At 35.1% G+C, this 24,097-nt stretch overlaps 4 protein-coding genes and 1 pseudogene across 7 annotated transcripts; 3 read left to right on the top strand and 2 right to left on the bottom strand.

Annotated features, from left to right (window-relative positions):
* Positions 1-407: 407 nt before the first annotated feature.
* On the top strand, positions 408-3,013 carry LOC105975386 (putative vacuolar membrane protein YML018C). The gene is made up of 8 exons (XM_013000583.2): positions 408-714; positions 1,188-1,565; positions 1,653-1,867; positions 1,950-2,020; positions 2,100-2,201; positions 2,286-2,403; positions 2,488-2,623; positions 2,743-3,013. Exons 1-8 carry the CDS (start codon positions 631-633, stop codon positions 2,800-2,802), a joined length of 1,164 nt encoding a protein of 387 aa, XP_012856037.2. The 5' UTR covers positions 408-630; the 3' UTR covers positions 2,803-3,013.
* A 329-nt stretch (positions 3,014-3,342) lies between these two features.
* LOC105975381 (uncharacterized) lies at positions 3,343-5,467 on the top strand. The gene is made up of 6 exons (XM_013000576.2): positions 3,343-3,650; positions 3,754-3,810; positions 4,322-4,475; positions 4,863-4,960; positions 5,070-5,135; positions 5,220-5,467. The coding sequence occupies exons 1-6, from the start codon at positions 3,522-3,524 to the stop codon at positions 5,256-5,258; spliced, it is 543 nt and encodes a 180-aa protein (XP_012856030.2). The 5' UTR covers positions 3,343-3,521; the 3' UTR covers positions 5,259-5,467.
* Positions 5,468-5,722: 255 nt separating this feature from the next.
* LOC105975242 (premnaspirodiene oxygenase-like) lies at positions 5,723-7,757 on the bottom strand. The gene is made up of 2 exons (XM_088816041.1): positions 6,751-7,757; positions 5,723-6,624 (listed from the first exon to the last, which is right to left on the bottom strand). Exons 1-2 carry the CDS (start codon positions 7,663-7,665, stop codon positions 5,986-5,988), a joined length of 1,554 nt encoding a protein of 517 aa, XP_088672167.1. The 5' UTR covers positions 7,666-7,757; the 3' UTR covers positions 5,723-5,985.
* Positions 7,758-9,275: 1,518 nt separating this feature from the next.
* LOC105975171 (nezukol synthase KSL3-like) lies at positions 9,276-13,215 on the bottom strand (annotated as a pseudogene). The gene is made up of 12 exons (XR_016030509.1): positions 12,671-13,215; positions 12,398-12,581; positions 12,136-12,321; positions 11,914-12,034; positions 11,714-11,811; positions 11,417-11,631; positions 11,194-11,303; positions 10,796-10,894; positions 10,459-10,674; positions 10,152-10,287; positions 9,810-10,055; positions 9,276-9,741 (listed from the first exon to the last, which is right to left on the bottom strand). The product of XR_016030509.1 is annotated as a nezukol synthase KSL3-like (transcript).
* Positions 13,216-18,173: 4,958 nt separating this feature from the next.
* On the top strand, positions 18,174-23,398 carry LOC105975177 (syn-copalyl diphosphate synthase TPS3, chloroplastic). Of its 3 annotated transcripts, none has more exons than XM_088816004.1 (16): positions 18,174-18,370; positions 19,077-19,171; positions 19,479-19,574; positions 19,796-19,863; positions 20,018-20,342; positions 20,442-20,628; positions 20,725-20,957; positions 21,037-21,157; positions 21,248-21,360; positions 21,473-21,699; positions 21,787-21,899; positions 21,993-22,091; positions 22,181-22,417; positions 22,515-22,635; positions 22,771-22,974; positions 23,052-23,398. In XM_088816004.1, coding segments are annotated over exons 1-16 (2,454 nt in total). In that variant the 5' UTR covers positions 18,174-18,368; the 3' UTR covers positions 23,265-23,398. The 3 variants fall into 3 exon arrangements, with proteins under 3 accessions (XP_088672130.1, XP_088672135.1, XP_088672132.1); XM_088816009.1 differs by having other exon boundaries at positions 18,228-18,403; positions 18,823-19,171; XM_088816006.1 differs by lacking the exon at positions 18,174-18,370 and adding an exon at positions 18,668-18,788.
* The last annotated feature ends 699 nt before the right edge of the window (positions 23,399-24,097 follow it).

The following is a 24,097-nucleotide window of genomic DNA, read 5'->3' as shown; positions in this document are numbered from 1 at the left end:
ATTCAATCGAACATAACTCAATTTGCTTATTAAATCAAGTTTAAACACAACAATTAAACTTCTATGGGAAAATTACAGTTTACATCCATCGAGTTTGCACCGATTCCACATTTGGCCCTCATGTTTACAAAAAACACATTTGGTCATTTATGTTTCTAAAATCTAACATTTTTTGTCATTTTCGTCGATTTACCGTTATTCCGTCAGTTACAGCAGTGATGGGCACACGTTTAATTCCGTTAGTTTTAACGGAAATGACTAAAAATGTCGAATGTTCGAAACATGAGTGACCAAATGTATTTTTTGTAAACATGGAGGACCAAATATGAAATTAATGCAAACTTGAGGGATGAAAACTATATTTTTTCTCAAAGTTATATAAACGCACAGAACACGCACTCCGACGTGTGATGCTTAACGAATTAACGACTAGTCAAATCCAAATTAGCAAACGAAAACAAAACTGAAAATTCTTCAATTCAACGCACTCTCGATAATCGAGACCCTCCCGCATTAAGCACGCACTTATCTTTACTGTATCTTCAAGTAAAGATCATCCTCTAATTTCTTGAATTATTAACCGACAAATTTTCACACAGTGGAGTGGGTTTTTAGCGGTTAATTTCTTGGATGATGGGTTGGAGGTATAGAGCTGGGTTGTGTATGATTGGGGCTTTTGTGTTGATATGGGTTACTTCTGCAGAAATTACACAGGTCAATTTTATGCCTTTTTTTTTATGTTTAATTATTTATTCGTTTTGTTGTGTTTGAGTTGTTAAAATTTGCATTTGGATATTAATTTTCGGGTGGGTTAACTGTTCTTCATCTTTACTGTAGCTCGTAGAAGATCAATTTATGCTAGGGTTTATATTTTTTGGGCACAGAGCAGAAACCAACAAATTTTTAGGGTTTCTTGATTTTCCATTTTCCCCATTTTTGGTTAAAATTTATCAATTTTTTGAGCACCGAAGCCCGAAGCCCGAAACCCGAATTTAGTAGCAGAAAGACTTTTTTCTGTTTGAGATGTCAAATGTTTACAGATGATGTTCTGTTCTTCTAGGTGGTTCTTTCTATATGTGTGTGTGTGTGTGTGTGTGTGTGTGTACTTGTGAGGATTAGTGTTGTTATGGACGGGTTTCGAATTTGAAGTCGATCGGATATATTGACATTTTTGCAAACTTGTGCAGAAGATTTTTACCGAATACAGACAGCCTTTTGCTCTAACATATCTGTGGATCTCTCTAATGGTGGTATACCTCCCCATAGCAATGTGTCGAGATTTGATATACAATTTATTGGACAAAAAATGGATTAAAGAAATAATCGGCATCAATAATCTCTCGAGTTCATTAGCGAGACTCGACGAAACAGATAATGATCCAGAAATAGCTTTGAAGAGCTACCTCATGACAGAAATGAGTTTAACCGAAACCGAAGCCGGACAACCGTTATTGTTTAAAAATCAAGAAGATGAAAACCACGTTCTTGAAAACCGACACGAGCTTGGCTTGCGGGAAGTAATCAAATGCAGTCTTTTCCTTGCTCCAGTATGGTTTATTACAGAGGTGATTTTACATTATCATTCGTGTTTTATTCGAATATTTATGGGTTTTCGTGAATTGACTATTATAGACTAATGTAAATTATTGCAGTATTTATCGAACTCTGCTCTAGCCTATACGAGTGTTGCAAGCACAACCGTGTTGACTTCAACTTCGGGGCTATTTACACTTCTCTTCGGAGCACTAATCGGGGGCGAATCTGTAAATACCGCAAAAATAGCGGCCGTTTTAATTAGTATGGCTGGTGTTGCAATGACTACTTTCGGAAAGACGTGGGCCCCGGATGAAATCTTTAGCGTTGCTGAGTAAGTCTACCAAAAAAAAATAAAAAAAAATCCATTATTTTCTTTAATGTTAAACATACGACCGGTTTATCTCGTTTGTTAGGTCAAGAAGGCATTCAATCACGGGAGATATTTTTGGGCTTCTCTCTGCGGTATTTTATGGATTATTTACAGGTATATATATATATATATTATATTATATTCCACTATAAGAAGGCTCGATTGCGTAAAATTTGTATATACCTTTTTGCAGTGCTTCTTAAACGATCTGCTGGATCGGAAGGTGACAAAGTTGACGTACAAAAGTTCTTTGGATACATAGGATTGTTCACTTTGTTTGGTCTGTGGTGGCTTGGTAAGAAAAAATAACTCAATTAATTTGCAAATTGTTTTTATCGTAAAATAATTTAAAATTATTGGTTTCGATTTTTTTTTTCAGCATGGCCACTAAATGCGCTTGGAATCGAGCCTGAGTTGAAGTTTCCAAGTTCAGCATCGATAACTGAAATTATCGTGCTCAATGGCTTTGTTGGAAGTGTTTTATCAGATTATCTATGGTATGGGCTTTTTTTTTTTTTTTTTTTTAATAATAAATCTTGAAAAAAAAATGTCGTAAATAAATGTGGTGAAAAATGTAACAGGGCGCTTTCTGTGGTGTGGACTACCCCGTTAGTAGCAACGTTAGGCATGTCGTTGACTATACCCATAGCCATGGTAGCTGATATGCTAGTTCACAAACGACATTATTCGGTTATATATATTCTTGGATGCATTCAGGTGTTATTTTTATTTATTTATTTATTTCAAATTTTTTAATGGTTTATTACTTGTTTTCTTGATAGTTTTCACTTCCTGGAAAATATTTTTACTGATTTTTTTTTGATTTATGTTTTTAGGTTTTTGCAGGATTTGTTATCGCAAATATTTCGGACAGGTTTTCGTGTAAAAGAAGATGATGAATCATTAAGATTTGACACTCTTCATTATACTGTTAGCTGTGTGTAAAAAAGATTGTATCTAATGTGGCCATACAATTGTAAATTGATATAGTTTATAGTATGTTACTGTGTTAACACTAAGATAATAAACTACAAAAATATGTATGCATGAAATATTTCTAATTTCTTTTTAACTGATTGCGTCAATAATTATATATTTAAATCTAAATATATTGTTTTACATTTTTAATGCAATTAACGTTTAATTGGATATAAATTAAAAAAAAAATTACGAACAATATAGTTATTATATATCATCATATAAACATAAAATTTACTATATAAATTATTAATTAATACAGTTTGAACTATTAATTTAGTAAAATATAATTATCGAATATTGATTTATCGATGTTCTATTGTCATATTCGAATTGTTTAATAGAATTATGCAAGTGTAATCTAATTAAATTATGTCACATATCATATAATTTTAGTAATTTAACAATTACATTTTTTTTTTGTTTTTAAAGAAAAAAAAAAATAAAGAAAGAAAAGCAAATAGAAAGGATTTATATTTGCGTAACCAAACAACCCCTTTGAGATTTGTTTTTCTTTCCCCCAATCTGAATCCAAGTAGAGTAGAATCCTGCATACTAAAACCCACTTCCCCTGAAATCACACGCTGATTGTGTGTGAAATTTACAGCAAATTGAAACCCTGTTCTCACGAATACCAATGGACAAGGGCAAATCAGTAATGGGCTCCGGCCGGCGATGGGCCGTCGAATTCACAGACAATTCCACGTCGCATTCATCGCGAGATATCGCCGATCCGCCAGGGTTCACTCGGGCATCCCTAGAACAGGTACAACCTATTTTTTTTTTTAGGTTTTGATTTAGGTTTCGTGGTCGTATTGTTGTTGTGACACGAATTTATTTGCCTTTTTTTCTTTTTTTTTTTTGCGCAGGATGATTCGGCCGTCAGCAAACAGAAGAAAGACGCCGAAGCCAACTGGAAAGCTCAGGTCAATATTAAGCTAATTTAATATCCTAAGTTAGATTTGATTCAACTTTATCCATTGTAGCTGAATCTGAATCGATAAAATAAGTTGAATGCATTGGTTGTGTTTATTTCAGCTAATTGAACTATACTCTGTTTGCCCCCCTTTTCAGCTTTCCGTTTATAACCTTATTAGAAAAATTACTACAACGCCAATCACCCGAAACCTATCTCTCTAGCCGGAGTATTTTGCAAGAGGAAGAATCCCATCTCTTAGAATAAATAGTCTTCTGTTTGGTTTCTTTTTTAAGTTTTGAATTATCCTTTGGGTTTTGATTACTAGTAGAAGCTGCTACAACCTTTCGGTGGGGTTTTTGTTGTTTCGGTCGCAGTATCTCGAGTGATCTTTATTCAGAAGATAGTGTATTTTTTCAGTTCCTCTGTTAAATTTGTGATCGATTCTTTATTATTTTTTTCTTTTCTTTTTTCTCTCGGTTTATACACGTAGTCACGATTTTATTGATTTATGAAATCAGAAAGCATGGGAAGTCGCACAAGCGCCATTTAAGAATTTATTCATGATGGCCTTCATGATGTGGATGGCTGGAAGCACAGTTCATCTATTTAGCATCGGCATTACATTTTCAGCTCTTCTTCAGCCCATAAACGCGATTCGAGGGGTTGTCGGTGGTAAGCAGTATTTTCAGTCAAATACTTTTCGTAAATCTACAGTCAACTCTAGTTGTTGTGGTATTGCACCCCTTCGTTTATTATTGTCTTCCCGATACACGATTATGTATATATGGGTTAGTGTGCGTGTGAGTGTGTTGCTCGTGTTCGTGTACCTTCTATACAGTAGTTCTTCAGCTCTTTGATGCCATATTCTGATGTAGCTATTCACTTTATACCTCTGTACGCACCTTTTATTTGCTTAGCCACCATTTCTTGCAATTAAAGCTGTTGTCTAAATTTTGAGCTTAAGCAATCATGCTTGCGTTACCACGTAGATTTATGCAATTTTTCATCATTCTTCCGTATAATTAGACTATGCTGACGATCATTACTTTGATTTTGTAGTGTTTGCGCCTTACAAGGACAATAAAGTTGATCTCGTGGTGCCTAAATTAGTATATATCGCCCTTAATTTGGTAGGGTTAGGACTCGGTGTCTATAAGGTGGGTTCTCCAATCTCTGTTGAAGTTGAATACTCCGATCTTTTTTTATCGGAATTATGAAGTTTTTGACAAATCTTTTGATATTTTTTTTTTAATTTTTTTTTGGCAGCTTAACACGTTGGGTCTTCTTCCGACTCATGTATCAGACTGGGTTTCATCCTTGCCTCCTGCTCAGGTTTGACGCTTATGTTAATCTTCGTATTTTTATTTTATTGCTCCACTTATATTCTCTTACGGGTTCATTAATTTTTGTATTTAGGAAGTAGAGTATGCTGGTGGTGGTTTCCCAATTTACTGATTTACCCTCCAGACGAAGCTGGATTTCAATGGGTTTTAGTGGATAAAAGGAGACTTTTCGAACCAGGATCAGTGCCACAGGTGTGTTTTTGATGGAGCAGTATTATATCTCAGAATCTAGCCTTATTTTTTATTTTTTCCGACATGCTTTACTTTTATTGTTCCGAATGATGAATTCTGTTGGCATTCTTATATGACCCTTATGATTGAGTTTGCGGGCCTCGTTTTGTTCATAAGATAAAATTAAATAATCTTATTAAAACCCAATTAGCCAAGATAAAATTAAATAATCTTACTAAAACCCAATTATATTATTGGACCCAATAAATAATTTTCCAATTAGTCTAGATTAGAGCTATTTGATTTTCCAATTAGAGGGTGTTTGGCTAAGCTTATAAGATGTTAAAAGACTTGGGCCTTGTTTGGCCGGCAAGATAGGATTAGCCAAGATAAGATTAAATAATCTAATGAAAATACAATTATTTTATTGGATCCCGGGACGTACAAAAGCCTCCTAAACGGCAAGATAATCTATGATAACATTATATTTGCAGGTCGACCCGTCAAGTTATTGGGGATACCAAACATCGAACAAAGTCCTCAATTATTTAGTTAATAATGGCTAATCTCCCCAACCCAACAAGGCTTTATATATAAACATAGAAGTGAAAATAGCACTTATAGCAACAATAGGTAATTATTGAGAACTTTTCGAGTTTCCTTAGGTATTAATCAGTAGAAGCAGACGCATAAGTTGGATCATAGTATTCTCCAATCAGCCACAAATTGTTCTTCCTTCCAGCCGATGCACCGAAATTCTCAGCCATGTCAAATTCTTCGGGACCAATCCCACCTGGAATTTTCCATTCAAAACGGTACAACAAATGAGCAAGACACAGTTCCACACCGGCCATCCCGAACCCTATCCCTGGACATATCCTTCTCCCAGCGCCAAACGGCGTAAACTCGAAGTGGTTGCCATTGAAATCAGTGGCAACATCTTCGAACCTCTCAGGTTCGAATCTCTCAGGTTCCTTCCAGTAATCAGGGTCCCTTCCTATAGCCCAAACGTTGACCATCACGATTGTGTTGATCGGAATATCGTAGCCGTCGATCTTGGATTCCTCCCGACAGCGCCTCGGGCAAAGGAAGGGGCCTGGAGGGTGGAGCCTTAAGGTTTCTTTGATAACCATTTTGAGGTACTTTAAGGAATGTATGTCGGTTTCTAGGAATGTTTGGTCTTCTTGGAGAGATAATTGTCTGACTTCTGCTTGCGCCTTTCGCAAGATTCTTGGATTCTTCATCATTTCGGACATGCCCCATTCGATCACTAACGAGGATGTCTCTATTCCAGCTATAAACATTTCCTGCATGCCAGGGTAAAATTGGAATGTTGGACCAATATTTTTGGAATCTAAGGGGAAAACGATAGATCGTGTCGGTCGGGTAAATGTAATTATGCAAATAAGAGACGAAACGGAATAAATACTTACGAAAATGTTGGCTTTGATATTATCCCTAGTAATGGGAACTTGGAGATCCTTTCTTTCATTAGCCCTTAACAAAACATCAAGTATATCTTCCTCCTCCATTGTTGGTAATTTATGACTACTACCTCGTACCCTCTTCTCTTCGTGCTGTCTAATAATGTCTTCAAGAACGCAATCAACTCTCTCGTGCATCTTCTCCAATCTTGTCCTCGAACCAACCGACAGAAAATGGAGAAACTTCATCGAAGGGAACAAGTCAGCAAAGTTGAAAACGGCCGCAATCGAAACAGCTTCGTTGATAATCCTTATCAACGGATCTTGATCCTTGCAAGCACGCCCGACGGCGGCTCTGCAAATCACCCGGCATTCCATCGACCGAATCTTTTCGGTCAGGTTAACGGGCAGCCCCCTGTCCGCCCGAACCGACCCCGCCATGCGGAGAACTTCTTCCTCCATCAGACCGCGGAAAGATCTGACTTTCTTGTGGTTCAAGAACTCGAGGACGAATATTTTGCGCACGGTTCTCCAGTACTCTCCGTACGGAGCCGATGCTATGTCGGTGCAGTTGTACATGACTATCTTGGAGAGCATGAGCTGGACTCGATCGGCGAAAGATATGTCTTTGGTTTTCATAACTTCTTTGGCTAGGTTTGGAGATGAAACGACGGCCATTTGGAGCTGGCCGAGCTTTATTTGCATGAGTGGGCCGTGTTTTTGAGCTAGGGTTTTGAATGCATGGTGTGGGAGTGAACCGATCAGCTGATGGAGATTTCCGATTACCGGTAGTTTCCAAGGGCCTGGAGGCAATTTCTGGGGAGTTGTGGATATTGATTTTACGAATTTTTTTACTAGGAGGGAAATAAATACGAAAATGAAGAAATACTGTGTCAAAAGAAACAGGGCCTGGATTATTTCCATGGAGAGAGAGAGAGAGAGAGAGAGAGAGAGAGAGAGAGAGAGAGAGAGAGAGAGAGAGAGAGAGAGAGATTTAATTAGTAAATATAATTGTGGCTTCATTAAATGAATCAGTGATGATTTATTTATAGAAGCGCTTGGGCTACAGCACTTGCTGTATTACATGCAATTATCGCATTTGCATGTACTGGTATGCAAATTGCAAAGAATGCCTAGAAAACACTATGATAACATAATATTTGCGGGTCGACCCGGCAAGTTATTGGGGATACCAAACACATCAAACAAATTCTAATTATTTAGTTAGTAATGACTAATCTCCCCAGCCAAACGAGACCTAAGAGTACTATTTAACAAATTGGTATTGATGATGAATATGAAAAAAGCATGTATACGTACAAGGACACAAACCTAACCTCCATAAATATGATAGAGATAAACCTAATGTGATTGGTAAATGGTAATATAGAAAGCCCTCCCTCAAGTACAAATTTAACTTCGAAAATTTATTATTCGACCATCGTGTCTCGTGACTCGTATTGCTCATTGGTCAATTTATTAGGTTTGTGTGTGTGTTATCTTCTTTACGTGGTTGTTTACATTACGGCTCGGCATGTGTCGGCAGTCGGCTGGGGTAATTATTGGTCAATCATCGGCCCAATTCAATCAACCAATTTTGGTGAAAATTGGAAATCATTACCGGTCCGATCATTGTGGGTCGGATAAGGGTCGACAACCGATTTTTTTGTGGGTCGGCCCCATCTCATTATTATTTTTTATATTCAAAATTTTGGAAAAAATATTATAGCCTTGAAGAATGGGAAATATGTTGTAAATCGCCCTATTCTTATTGCTATTTGGTTTGATGACTGTAGAAATAGAGTATAACAAGAACTAGACAACTTTCTCAAAGAGGACTTTGGAAATATGGCTGTCGATTTGCTCGGTAGCAAAATACGCCTTGTAATAAAATACTCTAACCACCACGAAAAATGTTTGCTTCACATCTTTACTTAAGTTGCAGCTCGAGTTTGGATGTAGTACTAACTTCAACAGCAGCTGCATGTCCTTGTCTATTTCACTCGTCGTAGATTCCACGTCGTTTACCTATACGTATATTTTTACGTATAAAGTATTAATATCAAATTTAAGTTGCTTAAATAAAAAATAATTCTCACCTTTTTATTTCCATTTTCAAATTATGCAAGCTGGCGACAGATTTTGTTAGTGAGTCGAGAGAGAGTTGTGTATTCATCGTGGGATAGTATATCGTCTTTAGACTAAATATGGCCACCGCGGAAAAAAAAAATTAGGTTCAAATGACATTGCCAAAATAAGTTTATTGATAATTTTTAATTAAAATAATATATATATATATATATATATATATATATATATATATATATATATATATATATATATATTATGAAATTTTGGTTGGCCACCCTCTACTTTCTGATCTGGTTCGACCGCTGCCTATAACAGTCGCCCATAAAGAACTGAAATTATTAAAAAAAGGTATCTATTATGAAATTCTATTTTATCTTTTTAATTTCTTTCGTCCAAAACAAAAGGAATCATACATATTTGATTTGAAAGGTTAAATTGGTTGGTTGCAAGAATAAAAATTCGAAGTTTAAATAGATAAGGTTCGGTTCAGATACAATTCAAATAAATGGAATTTGATACCCTTTCATTTCTTTGTATTTCAGTTCCTATTCTATTTCCCAACTCTAGAACCGGTTCAAGCAATAGGGACTGAATTGCTAGAAACACTTGTTGATTTCAAAGGGGCTCTGAAATCAATCCATTAATATCATTAGCAATGTCTCTCTGAGACGAGAATTCGTCTCCACCGTCACGCGAGTATAAGCAATGAGCCATCTTGCATGCCTTCCAAAACAATTCTATACATTCTCTAGGAACAATACTTCCTTTGCTTTTATATACCATTTCCAGCACTTTTCTCTGATTGTACTCGATAATTTGTTCGACTTTCAAAATCGCATCCTCTTCCGAAACGCCTCCGTCAAGTGTTTGCAGACTCACACTGTTTAGCACCCCTTCTTCGTGTTCCCTCTGCCAAATAATACTTTTAATTATTAATTATATATATTATGTTTTTTTTTTTTTTTCGTGCGACGTACCTTAAAAGTCTTGAGATCGTTGAGAAGTCGGCAAACGAGAGAAGAATGCTCGCACAAACTAGTGTACTCTGTCGACGTATAAATGTCCTCTGATATTTTAATTCCTAGAAAATGGATCGAAGTGAAAACACATAGTTTGCAGCTGATACTTTTCCATGCAAAAGACAAGTACTCGTCTAGGGTTGACACATTATTCTGATTCCACGAATCCTTTTCTCTCGCGAAATTCTTTAGTAGCTCGAGCCACTGTGGTAGACGAGAAAAAGAGAATTGTGAATTAATTAATTTAAAAAAAAATTGGAAATAAATATATCAAGAGGTATATAGTACGTACGTACGTACCATGCTAACAAGAACGTCTTTTATACAACAGCCTTGCTTGTCATAAGCCTTCTCTGCAACTTCATTCACTGTCTTGTACAGTGCCGTAAACAGAATTTCGACTTCTTGAGAGCAATAATTCGTTTCCGGTTTCCAACTATATATATATATATATATATATATATATATATATATATATATATATATATATATATATATATATATGTAATAGTCCAAGAAAATTGTATCATATATGCATGCATACATGGAAGATATATACATTATACACATATACTAAGAGTGAGTTATATAAGTGTTCATCGCGTACTTGCTTACTAATTCGATAATAGAGAACGCTTCTTCTCTAGACCCATAAAGATCGAAAAAGTCATCCAAGCAAAATGTCAGAACAACAGCTTGAGCATAAAATATCCGAGCCAACGGTAATTCTGGACCAACAATAATCGCAGCAGTCAAAACGTAAGACATTCGTAATATTTTCCTTCCTCGGTGTAAGCGATCTAGCCTACATTCGTCGTACCACCTGTTTTTTTTTTTTTTTTTAGATACGTTAGTTTATTTAATTATTAATAAACATAATAAAAAAAAAGAGCATCTTTCACTTAATCTATGCATGAGGGTGATACTGATACAGCGAGCGATACCTCTCGATTTGTTGAAGTTCTTCTTGGTATTGAGATTGGGAGATTCTGAAATTTTGCACCGAAAACAGAATAAAGTCTTCGTTATGAACCGTGGTGCACCTAAACAATGAAAGAAAACCCATAGTAAAGATTGTTAGAATATATTTAGGAATTTAGGCCTCGTTTGGTTGGGAAGATTAGCCATTAATTAACTAAATAATTAATGCTTGGTATTCCCAATAACTTTTCGGGTCGACCCACAAATATTATACATTGCTTATCATGTTTTTTCGTTTGCTCTTCCAAGATCCAATAAAACAATTGGGGTTTCATTAGATTATTTAGTCTTGTATTGGCAATTACCAAACGAGGCCTTATTATACTAGTCCTAGTCTTTTTTCTAATGTAACAATCTTTACCTGTATGCTGTTTTCAGAATTTGAAAATGTCGAGCATCGTACAGCTCGATGCTTCGCCTGATTCCAAATTGATCTAGTGTGCCGTAGAAGTTCTTCAAGTCATACTCAACCTTACAATTTCAAAAGACAAAAAAAAAAAAAAAATTGATTTAATTATAAGTTAATACGCAGCTAGCTGTTCGTTTTAAACGAGTTGTTGAAAACTGTTTCTCGCAAATATCACCTGCTTTCGTAATCGCTTGTCGAGGATGCTCTGGTTTAGCAAATGCTGCTTCAGAAATGCACTAGTCCAATCATGAATTTTGTCGAGTATTACTTCGTCGCATATTCTTGCCTGTGAAGCTCTATAAAGCTCGAGCACTGTACTTACACCACAGCCGTATTGTATGCTGACCGTATCGAAGAAATGTTCTTGATCAACAGATTCCGCAAACTCGTCTAAATCGAAAATAATTAATATTCATTGGGTTCCTCAAACTTTTGATGGACCAAATAAAAAAAAAAAAAGGAGAAAATTTACCTGATGATACATCATAAGCGTTGATTCGTAGAAGTCGAAATGCCATTGCATGACAAGTTATGTCAGAGAAAATCTCGTCTCTCTTCTCTAACCAACGCCTATTAATTAGTCGTATGAAAATCATTGTCGTCACAGAAAGTACGAGCGAGCAATTGTAATTTTATGCATATTATAAACAATTTGGAAAATCAAAATCTCACCCGTATATTTCATCGAGAATGTTGCGTAGCTCAAATTCAAAATACCGACTCACACCCAATTTTTCGAGGGTATCAACCACACAAAGACGGGTGTATATATCCATCGGGTAAATAGTAGGCACTGAAAATAATGAACGTATACAATGTTTATCGCGATTAATGCATGTCGTAAAAAATATAATATATTGAACCTAGTACATGATTATAAAGAATTTAATTTACCCCATCCATTGCAATTAGCATTAAGAACCGAGATCAAGTACTCGAAACATTTTTCATCATGGCCGCAGTGAATCAAAGCAGCTGCAGTAGTAGCTGGTGAGTTAAACAACGAATATACTTGGACGCTTCCAATTGCACGATTTACCGAGTCCTTCCAACGCATATACTTGGACGCTTTGCTTTCGTCTAACGAAATAATCGATCAATTAATTAATTAACTCGATTTCAAATTATGCAAATTAAATCAAAATGAGAAACTAACCGAATATCCGAATCTTGAATGTGAAGCAATGAATCAGCATGTGAAGTAAGGGTGGAGGGCAGAGTTAAATCCAGCTCTTTAGCATAATTTACCATCCAAGGGAATATAATATCGAATCCAACGGGCGAAAATTGACCGTTATTATTAGCTGCTGCCCAACCGTTGGATGCGATGAAATCCATGCCTATAAATTATAATATATAAACAAATAAATTATCAAGCAAATTCAAAAAAAAAAAAAAAAAAAATCAAAATTTTCGACAATTTAATTACCATTTTGTACTAGCTGTTGGCCAACACCCCATTTCCTAAGAGCGAGCACACACGCCAAGGTGCAAGAGAGACAATCTTTAACGAGAAACGGGTGACCCGGATCCAAACCCCACGACCCGTCTGGATTCTGATTTTCCATTATCCAATCCAAGCACTGCGGGAAACACGGCCGCCGATCACTGCCACCGCCGCCGGAGTATTCCCTCGCCGGCACCATCGCCACCCATGCGGTGTCGTATGCCGACGGAGATATCTCAACCTTGTCATTTGTTATCCTCTCTCTAATTTTCTCGATCAAGTTTCGATTATCGGCAGGTGAATTAACATTGGTGATAAAGATTCTTCGGCCGGAGAAGGAATATGCGGGAAATTTATGTAACAACAGCTTATTACCTCCTACTAAAGTAAGCATAGTCATTTAATTATTCTTTCCCTTCACCAAAATATGAATTATTCTCAGCTCAACCAAATTTCATACTAGATTTCTTTGTCGATTTAGTATGAATAATATTTTATTAAACTAAAAACACGACAAACTTTGTGAGCTTGAGTACTACTGGGAATCAATGTTGCACGTACCATATGCTTATGGCTGGGGTGGCCCCGCCCTCCCAAGATTTTTTTTAACCTCTTATTTTTTTCTTTTTTTCCTTTTTGGTATTTATGTATTAGTTAATGCACTTCAGCCCACCAAACCTTTAATTTTGTACACTTTTGTCCCAAAAAACAACATTACCCATATATTTCAGCTCCCAAACAAAACTCCCTGGATCCGCCCCTGGTTGCACAGTATTTATTAATAGACAGATTCAATCAGTACTAATAATTAAATACGATACATTATGTTTCATACAAGATTCGTGATCTGAATATTCTATAGAATTTTGAAAATATATTATTTCACGGAGTCATAGGCGGTGGTGGCCGGCTGAGGCGGTGGTTTTTTCAGAGAGAGAGTTTGTACAATATATATATATATATATATACAAACACGGTGCATACGATGTTCTAAAAATCGATCGAAGCGGTTGATTAATCTATCTTTGAGGTAGAGACGGTCCAAATCTTTATAATTTTAGTGTACAAGTTTGAAAAATTGTAGTTTTTGCCTGTGAGGTGGTTTTAACGGTCTGATGTGGTCAAACCTTGAAGGCGGGTCAAACTTCGGTGGCAATAATCATTTTTTTTATTAAATCAAAATAAAAACTGTGATTTTAATAAAAAAAAATGAGTTTAGCTTTATTTGATTTATGTTAACGGTTATTGTTAAAGAACCTAATGATGTACGCGAGGAACGACCAAGAACAAATTTAAATTCAAAAAAACTTTCTTTTGTATCCTCGCCGGAGATCGCAAAAGAGATACTACAAAAGTACGACCAGGCTTTCTTCGGCCGAACGATTCCCGCCGCCATGCAGGCCCACGACCACCACAAGATATCGGTGGCGTTTTTACCTGTCGTCGACAAGTCATGGTGGGCACTGCGCAAGCTGAGCAAATAACATTGATGATGCTAGAGTTAGATCCCCTTAAAGTGTTGAAGTAGGATGAGCTGGAAGAGCAGAGTGGATCACTGGATCACGAGCTTGATGATCTTGAGTTACATGAAATCATAGAACAAGTGAACTAGTCCGAGGTTGATCCGGCGGAAACCCCTCCGACGCTCAAGCTAGACGTACGGATAGTAGGAAATAGTCCAGAGAATATTGATTTATCGATGTCGCGCGGTGGAGGATCACGTGGATCGAGGTCCCGTGCGCGGATGGAGGTCCCGCGGTGGAGGAGTGTTTAGGGAGGATAAGCATGTGCGCGTAGCGCGGCAAGAGATATCGAGGTGTGCGTTGCGCGATCGGTGCTGCATCGAGTTGAGAGTAGATTGGTGTTGTAGTGTTTCGTCAGTCCTTGGCGTGGCGTGGGGGAATAATAATTTTTATTTTCTTTGCGGAGAACGAACGCTATTGGATGGGGCGCGCTGGAATTCTTGCGCGATTTGGTAGACCGCGTCGAAATTCCCACGCGATTTGGTGGTGAACAGTGAAGTTGCGCGCGGTTAGGTGAGTGGAGGGAGGCGCGCGCGCGAATTAATGTTGTATGAGGAGGCGCGTGCAGTTGGATTTGGTATGGGGAGGCGCCGCAATTTGATGTGGTATGGGGAGGCACGCGCACAATTGGATGGGAGCTGACGCAAATAAGGACAATAATGTAATGGTTGGCGCATCTAGATAGGCGCGTGTCTACCACGCGCACGTCAAGCGCTGGCACGTGGCTGGCACGCACGTCTGCTATGCTGCTGTTTCTTCATTTTTTTTATATAATGATGACGCGCGAATCTGTGGTCGCGCGATTGGTGCGTGCCCGCTACGCGCGCGTGCTTTGCACGCATTTTGTGTTTTTTTTGGCAACGAGGCGTGCTCGAACGGGGCCTTGCGTATTGGCGATGAACAGTTTGTACTCGGCGTGATGATTTTGTACAGAATGTTGGTATATCTGATACCACCAACGTGGTTGATACTAGTATAACCCCTAAACTTAGAATAATAAAAATATTTGGTTGGAGACTTATGCACAAAAACCCCCTTATAATTAGTGACATATTAGTACATATAAAACGTCACGTGAGCAAGCTTAGGAGGGTGTTTGGCTAAGCTTATAAGATGTTAAAAGGAGCTTATAAGATGTTTTAGAGCTTATAAGCTCTTCCAAAGTGTTTGGTAAATTTTTAAAAAAAGATCTTAATTTTTTTTAAAATAAGCTGTTGGAGACCAAATAAGATTTTTTTAAATAAGTACCTCTACCCCACCTTTTTATTTAAGATCTTATAATGAGTAAAAAAGGAAATAATCTCATTATCCAAACACTCTAAATATTAATCATAAAAATAAGATGTAACAGCTTATCAGCTCTAAAAATATCTTATCAGATGTAAGAGCTTATCAGCTGTTTAAAATAAGCTGTTTAAAAATATCTTATCAGATGTAAGAGCTTAGTCAAACACCCTCTAGATATGTAATAAACTATAAGTTATAAAAAAATCAAGATCTTCTAGTATAATATTGATATTTGTATTTAATTAATTAAAGTTTAATTAGATGAATATTACAATGTGGAGTAAAACTATGTATATTGACAGTGTGTGGACCAGTATATATTTAAGGGCAAATGGCAAATAGGCCCATGACAAGGGCATTTAATTATAAATCTAGCTCATTCAAACTTATTTGCAAATAAAGAAAATTCTTTTATATATACTAAAATTACCCTCAATTCATTGAAACTCAATTCAACTTCAATTTCATGATTTACATCCCAATTTAGCACAATTTCATCAATTAACCAATTTTAACCATAATTTTAATTTTGACCCCAATTTTGATCCGCCACCACCGGAGAAAGCCGGTCTTCGGCGTTGACTTGTTTTTTTTTTGAAATTTTTTTTTTCCCGATAGGTCAACCGCCCAATTAAACTCAAGGAAAACATTAGCTCATGAGCTACTATGTCGAGTTTTGGCAATTTGATAACGTTACATGTTTTTTTCTAAGTAGAGTGACCTAAATGTTTGATTTATCTGGGCAATAACGTTTTTTAATGTGGTAATAATGGGTTAGTGTACGTAATCGAACAACTGATAATTATAATGGATCATTTGATTATGATAGAATGTATTAAAATATTTGGGTGGAATCAACATTTTTTTTATAATTTTGTTTTTTCTTAATAAAAATATTTTAATTAATATTATTGTTTGGCTATTAAATTACTGCCTCCAACAGTTATTTAACTGTCGGAGACAGTAATTTAACTGTTAATTGACTTTTTTTTTTCTTTAAAAATATTTTAATTAATATTACTGTCTTCGCTGCTAAATTACTGTCTCCAACAGTTATTTAACTGTCGAAGACAGTAATTTCACTGTTAATTGATTTTTTTTTTAAATATTTTAATTAATATTACTGTATTCGTTGCTAAATTACTGTCTCCAGCAGTTATTTAACTGTTGGAGACAGTAATTTAACTGTTAATTGGCTTTTTAATTCTTAAAAAAATATTTTTAATTAATATTACTGTATTCGTTGCTAAATTATTGTCTCCAATAGTTATTTAACTGTCGGAGACAGTAATTTAACTGTTAATTGACTTTTTTTCTTTTAAAAAAAATATTTTAATTAATATTACTACATTGGCTACTAAATTACTGTCTCCAACAGTAATTTAACTGTCTTAGACAATAATATTAATAATATTACTGTTCGGGAAAATAATATTCATAATATTACTGTCCCAAACAGTAATATTATTATATGAGACAGTAATTTAGTAGCCAAGACAGTATTAATTAAAATATTTTTTTTCTAAGAAAAAAAATCGGAAAAAAAAGTCAACGCCGGAGACCGGCGGCGGTCAACGGTGGTTGACCGGCCGGAAAAAAAATCAGGAAAAAAAAAGGTTTTCAAAGAAAAAAAAAGTCAACGCTGGAGACCGGCGGTCAACGCCGGAATCTGGCCGGAAAAAAAATTTCAGAAAAAAAAATTATTTTCTGAAAAAAAAACTTGGGGCTTAATGTGATATATTTGTTTAAATCCGGGATCAATGTGTAATATTAAGAAAGTTAGAGCATAATGGATGGAGTTGATAAGAGTTATATTATGTTTCTGAAATTGAATTGCCAAAAAAAATGGGGGTTAATGTAATATATTTGTTTAAATCTGGAATAAATGTGTAATATTAAGGAAGTTGGAGCATAATGAATGAAGTTGATAATAATTAAATTATGGAGATGGGTTGGTTATATTATATTTTAGACTAAAGACATATGGATGAGTTTAATTGAGAGACTGTTTTTTTTGTGAACCAATGTGGATTTAAGTCCCATGTGATGGACCTTTTTATCATTCGCCCTATATTTAATTATAGACTTTAGAATGCGTACGTCAACTATCTGCATAATTAATTTAAACGAGAAAACAAACACTAGGATGGATAATGAGTTAGTGAGATAGAATAAATAATGAACCAGTACTAACCCGTTATTTAATTTGCATATTATCGATCACCATCCACATCGATCATCGTTTGGATGTACTACGTACGTACGTACTCGAAACAGCTGTATTGTCATGATCATCGTCGTCTTCATCCTCACTCATAAACTCTGAGATGTCTTTATCTTCATTTACTTTGAGATGTCCTTATTAGAGTATATATGTACGTACAAGAATATTTTTAGATGATCAATGCAGTCTGCCACCGAATTATTGCATTCGACTTATTACTAATATATATTGATTCCCTTTATGCATTATTGGACCCAAAAAAAGAAATGATGATATAGCTAGTAAATCAAATTCAAATTCAAATTCAAATTCAAAAGAATTTTTTGAGTTCCACGCTAATTATCAAAGTACTAACAATGGCGGACCCACGTACACCTTTTTCCATGCACATGCAAACTGACCTTTCACGATCAAGTTTGAAAAGCTTTTTACGGTTGCGCCAAACTCATTTACGTAACTGACTGTTACACTTTCCAAATGTTAACGTTGTTTTTCTTTTTTAATCAGTTAAGGAAAAACACACACACACACACACACACACACCTACTGCTAAAACTCTAATAATTAAGTAAGAAAATATCAAGAAATTTCGATATTCGGTGGGTTTCAAACATGGCCGGCGAGTCGGCGACCAATTTGTAACGCAATGTATTAATTAAACTTGTTACTTATTGTCGTGAAGTGTGTGACTCAATACTAATAACGACTTAATTAGCTTGGCTGTGAAATTTATGAAATTATATTATTGTTGCGATTAATTAGTTAAACGATGTCGTTTAAATTAAGGAAACCACGTCATTGATTTTTCGAGTGCAGGAAAAAAAAAGATCTCTCTTTCTATCTTCTATATATATACTACAGCCAAATCAGTAATAACTTATAACTTAAAGCTTATAACTTATAAGTTAACGTTGGTTTTTTTTTTTTTTAGTCAATTAAGGAAAAACACACCGACACACCCCTACTGCTAAAACTCTAATAATTAAGTAAGAAAATATCAAGAAATTTCGATATTCGGTGGGTTTCAAACATGGCCGGCGAGTCGGCGACCAATTTGTAACGCAATGTATTAATTAAACTTGTTACTTATTGTTGTTGAGTGTGTGACTCAATATATACTAATAACGACTTAATTAGCTTGGCTGTGAAATTCATGAAATTATATTATTGTTGCGATTAATTAATTAAACGATGTCGTTTAAATTAAGGAAACCACGTCATTGATTTTTCCAGTCCAGGAAAAAAAAGATCTCTCTTTCTATCTTCGATATATACTAGTACTACTACAGCCAAACCAGTAATAAGTAATAACTTATAACTTGTAGCTTATAACTTATAAGTTATAATAATACAGGAAAATAAAAATGCATAGTCTCTCATCAGCTCCTCAGCTAAGTTTCTTTAATGCATTTGGATGGTGCAGATTGGCCACCTCCGAACGATGCACCAGTAAGTTTTTCGTCATACGCTCTTTCCGTCGAGTACTTTATGCGTTGTCAAAAGCTAGCTTAAATTCGAGTTTCGGTCTAATTACAAAAATATTTAACTAATTTTTTTTTTAATATTTAAGTATTTATTAGAATTATGAAAGTTAATCCTAGATTTTTTTTTTTCTTTTTTCTTTGCAATTCAATATCAGAAACATATATGATCATATTTAGAATATATAAAATTTCAACAGCACTTTTTTTACTCTCGATTTTATAAGATAGGAAAAGAGAAATTCTCATTGACAATATTTATTTAATTTTCCTAGTGATGTGGAAGATGGGAAGTAAAGAGGATGCAACAACCAATATGGAGTCGTCGTTCTTTGTTCGTCGAAGAAATATACCAAATGACGCCAGAAAAGGTATCGAAACGTAATCTAAAAGTAATATACTAATAGCTCTTTCTGTTTGTCACTTTATGGCTATATAATAAAATTTTATAATTAATCACCTCTTTATTTTACGTGGTGACTTCACACTTTTTTTTTTCAGATTTAATTATTTAATAAATGTACGTATTAATTTCTTAAACACCAAAAATAGTTTTGAAACAATGTATATAGATTAAACCAAGTTGTTGCAGGTAGTATGAACTTGCCACAAGTATATCTTCAAAGGGACCACTTATTAGAACATGGTTCCCTTAACAAGGTTAGTATATATGTAATGACATTCTATATATATATATATATATATATATATATATATATATATATATATATATATATATATATATATATATATATATATATATATATATATATATATAGATCAATAAAATGTTTAATCTTAATATATAATACAGGATATGCCTCTTCCTTTGATCAATAAGTCACATGAAATATACGAATTCATCGACTACATTAAAAGTATTTTGAGTTCAATGGACGACGGACGAATAAGTGTGTCGCCGTACGACACTGCATGGGTTGCCCTAATTAGAGATCCTGATCAAGGACGGAATATTCCTCAATTTCCGTCAAGTATCGAATGGATTTCAAATAATCAACTATCTGACGGTTCTTGGGGTGACGAACACTATTTCTTGGCGTACGATCGGTTACTCAATACACTAGCATGTGTAGTTGCATTGCGATACTGGAATGTTCATGGTGACAAGAGTGATCGAGGTAGTAGTTAACCTAATTTACAGACAACCTTAAACAGCACTAAATACATGTATAATAATATCTATTTTCTTGAATTTATATATTGTTTTTGTTTATTAGGGATATCATTTGTTAAAGATAATATAAGCAAGCTTGGAGATGCGAGCCCCGAGCACATGACATGTGGATTCGAAGTTGTGTTTCCTGCACTTCTTCAACGAGCTAAAGATTTGAACATTGACGGTATTCCGTATGATGCTCCGGTTATTCAAGATATTTTCAATGTACGCGATCGAAAGATGAAAAGGTTAGTTCAATACCAGATCAAGATCAAAATGATTATTACTATATATTAATAAATGTGAATGTCGAAAAATTAATATGAATGTATTATTGGACAAAGGGTGCCTAAGGAACTATTGCACGAGGTACCGACGTGCCTATTACACAACTTGGAAGGACTTGGAAATTTGGAATCACTCGGAAAATTAGAGTGGCCTAAGATTCTCAAGCTGCAAACTCCGAAGGGATCGTTTATTACTTCCCCTGCCGCAACTTGTTACGCGATTATGGAGACTAATGATCAAGATTGCATCGATTTTATTCAATACGTCGTTAAAAAATTCAATGGAGGAGGTAACGTTTTATAAATATTCTGTTTCGATTAATTGTGCTTGAGGAAAAAAAATGTTATATGTATTCTTTTAATTCTCAGCTCCGACGGTGTACCCTGTGGACATATACGCACGACTCTGGGCCGTTGATCGACTGGAACGACTTGGAATTTCGCGATTCTTTGAGCCAGAAATCAAGAGTTGTTTGGATCATGTATATAGGTATGTATATTAATATATTCAAATTGGTAATAATATATTAATTCATGAATTTATGACTAATTTCTCAAGTTGTTGGATTATATATTCCAGGTTTTGGACAGAAAAGGGAGTTTTCAGTGCAAGAAATTCAGAGTTTTGTGACATTGATGATACATCAATGGGTATCAGACTTCTTAGGTTGCATGGATACAATATTACCCCAAGTATGTGAAATTTAAAATACAAATAAAATAAAATAAAATAAAATAAATTTTAACCAGGGTTATGTTTATAGAAGTACTAATTAATGGAAAATTAAAATAAATGTTGTGACAGATGCATTGAAAACATTCAAGAACGGTGACGAGTTCACATGCTACGTTGGTCAAGGGTTCGAGTCACCGTCTCCGATATTTAATTTATATAGGGCTTCTCAAGTATCATTTCCAGGTGAAACAATTCTTGAAGAAGCCAAACAATTCTCATACAATTTTCTAAAACAAAAGCTAGACAAAAATGAACTTCTTGATAAATGGTTAATCTCCAAACATCTCCCTAGTGAGGTAATTAACTATATATAACAAGTAGTAATTAATCGAAATGTTATGTATTTCACCACCAATTATATTCATTAAAAAATTAATTAACAGATAAAGTGCGGGCTAGAAATGCCGTGGTATGCAAGCTTGCCTCGACTCGAGACTCGCTTCTATATCGAAAACTACGGCGCAGATGATATATGGATTGGCAAGTCATTGTATAGGTGTGACAAAATCTATAATTACTTTATATGTTTTATTTTCTTAATTGAACATTTTAGCTAATTTGAAGCCAAATTGTACGTACACACGTGTAGGATGCCGGAAATCAACGAAGAACGATACCTTGAGCTCGGGAAATTAGATTACAACAGATGTCAAGCCCAGCATCAGATGGAATGGAACCATATGCAGCAGTACTTAACATTTATACATAAAACTTAATTATACAATTATTATACATATGATCTGCATATCTTTGAATTTATTAAATTTATTTTCGCAGATGGTACGAACATTCGAATCTTGAAGAATTTGGAGTAAGCAAAAAGGAACTGCTCCTCGCGTTTTTCGTTGCGAGTTCAAGCATATTTGAAACAGAGAGATACGGAGAAAGAATAGTTTGGGTTAAAACCAATATCCTCTCTAATATTCTTTCAAATCACTATTATTCCATCGACGATTCTTCGGAGCAAAGGACTGAATTATTGACAGAATTAAAAAATAAACAAGGCAGAAAATGGCAAGTCTCGAATATTTTTTCACACTTTAGTCCTAACTTCATCATCGTGTCTTCTTATATTTATTTTTAATATATTCATTTATTTTATTGTTTTCAGGGGATATAGTTACACTAAGGTACATAGACTTATTGCAATCCTACTCGAAACGCTTCAAGAATCCACGACGCATGCACTAGATCGGACTGGTGTAGACGTTAGCAGTCTATTACTCGATCTAGTAAGTTAAACTTTAAATCCCTACAAATACACACACACACACACGTGTATGCTGATATATATATATATATATATATATATATATATATATATATATATATATATATATATATATATATATATATGACATGTGCAGTGGGGGGCATGGTTAAAGAAGCTAACCGGGGAAGGAGATGAAGAGATCAAACAAGTGGAGCTAATTGTCGGAACATTGAATATTTGTGGTGGCCATATTTCGTCTAAAGACGATAAACTATCCCACGATGAATACACAACTCTCTGTCGACTCAGTAACAAAATTTGTGGCCAGCTTGCAGAATTTGAAAACGGAACTAAAAAGGTGAGAACTATCACTTAAAGACTTTCAATTATTTTTTTAAGAAACTTAAATTTGATATTAATACATTATACGTATAGGTAAACGACGTGGAGCGGACGAAGAGTGAAATCGATAAGGACATGCAGCTGCTGTTGAAGTTAGTACTACATCCAAACTCAAGCTGCAATTTAAGTAAAGATGTGAAGCAAACATTTTTCGTGGTAGTTAGAGCATTTTATTACAAGGCGTATTTTGCTACCGAGCAAATCGACAGCCATATTTCCAAAGTGCTCTTTCAGCAAGTTGTCTAGTTCTTTAGTTCACAAAGATAACTTGTATACATATATAAATAAAAGTAGCCACCATTACATGCAGCATTCGATTCACTAATGGTATACCGGGGCATATTCTTTTTCTTACACCAAATGGAATAAGCTCAAAATAATATTGTTGTCGTTGTTGTTGTTGTCGTTGTTGTCGTTGTTGTTGTTGTTGTTGTTGTTGTTGTTGGATTGTGCTCGATGTTGTCTCAAATCCTAAAGAAGTAAAAAAGTAAGCGAGATTAACACAAGTACGACGGGGCCTACGTGACGACGCCTGTGGCGAATATTTTCGTCTCAAAACACTTATGTGACAATATTTTGAGTTCATGTAACAGTAAATTTCGTCACCTAAAGTGATTTTTTTTTTGTAGTGTATGTGATAAAATACTTGGAAAATAGTACGTCCGGGGTACGGTGTTAAATATTCATGCTACGTACACCTGGTTATTTACATCCGGTGGATTTTGAACCGTAGATTTGAATAAATAACTACCCATTAAGTGCACATATATACAATATACACATGGGTGTGTATGTGTGTGATTATGTGTAGATTTACGGTTCAAATCCAGCTAGCGTAAATAATCAGACAGGTGTTGTTAAGTGTATATTTATACACTTAATTGTACCTTTTAATTGGAGCTTTTGGTGTATTTTAATGATAATTGGTGCTTAAAATGGTTGTTATTTGGATTTTAGGTGCAAATTGAAGAATTGGCAACTTATGGGGTGAAAACTGCAAATTCGGAGAAAAAGTGGGCCAAAAGTGAAAAAATCAGATTTCTGAAGAATTGAAGACCGCGCGGCCGTGCGGACTTTAA

This window comes from Erythranthe guttata, chromosome 1, assembly GCF_056151865.1.
Source record: "Erythranthe guttata isolate IM_541 chromosome 1, IM_541, whole genome shotgun sequence".
NCBI lineage: Eukaryota > Viridiplantae > Streptophyta > Magnoliopsida > Lamiales > Phrymaceae > Erythranthe > Erythranthe guttata.
This window is presented reverse-complemented; position numbering and strand designations above follow the sequence as displayed.

What these genes read in the sequence shown, in the direction of transcription:
- LOC105975386 (XM_013000583.2), top strand. Translation starts at nt 631, where the DNA reads ATGATGGGTTGGAGGTATAGAGCTGGGTTGTGTATGATTGGGGCTTTT. An exon ending in CTTCTGCAGAAATTACACAG is followed by an intron (nt 715 to 1,187) that starts GTCAATTTTATG and finishes AAACTTGTGCAG; the next exon opens with AAGATTTTTACCGAATACAG. An exon ending in GTTTTATCAGATTATCTATG is followed by an intron (nt 2,404 to 2,487) that starts GTATGGGCTTTT and finishes AAAATGTAACAG; the next exon opens with GGCGCTTTCTGTGGTGTGGA.
- LOC105975381 (XM_013000576.2), top strand. Translation starts at nt 3,522, where the DNA reads ATGGACAAGGGCAAATCAGTAATGGGCTCCGGCCGGCGATGGGCCGTC. An exon ending in AAGCCAACTGGAAAGCTCAG is followed by an intron (nt 3,811 to 4,321) that starts GTCAATATTAAG and finishes TTATGAAATCAG; the next exon opens with AAAGCATGGGAAGTCGCACA. An exon ending in TAGGACTCGGTGTCTATAAG is followed by an intron (nt 4,961 to 5,069) that starts GTGGGTTCTCCA and finishes TTTTTTTGGCAG; the next exon opens with CTTAACACGTTGGGTCTTCT.
- LOC105975242 (XM_088816041.1), bottom strand. Translation starts at nt 7,665, where the DNA reads ATGGAAATAATCCAGGCCCTGTTTCTTTTGACACAGTATTTCTTCATT. An exon ending in ATATCAAAGCCAACATTTTC is followed by an intron (nt 6,625 to 6,750) that starts GTAAGTATTTAT and finishes CCTGGCATGCAG; the next exon opens with GAAATGTTTATAGCTGGAAT.
- LOC105975177 (XM_088816004.1), top strand. An exon ending in CACCTCCGAACGATGCACCA is followed by an intron (nt 19,172 to 19,478) that starts GTAAGTTTTTCG and finishes TAATTTTCCTAG; the next exon opens with TGATGTGGAAGATGGGAAGT. An exon ending in CGCGATCGAAAGATGAAAAG is followed by an intron (nt 20,629 to 20,724) that starts GTTAGTTCAATA and finishes TATTGGACAAAG; the next exon opens with GGTGCCTAAGGAACTATTGC.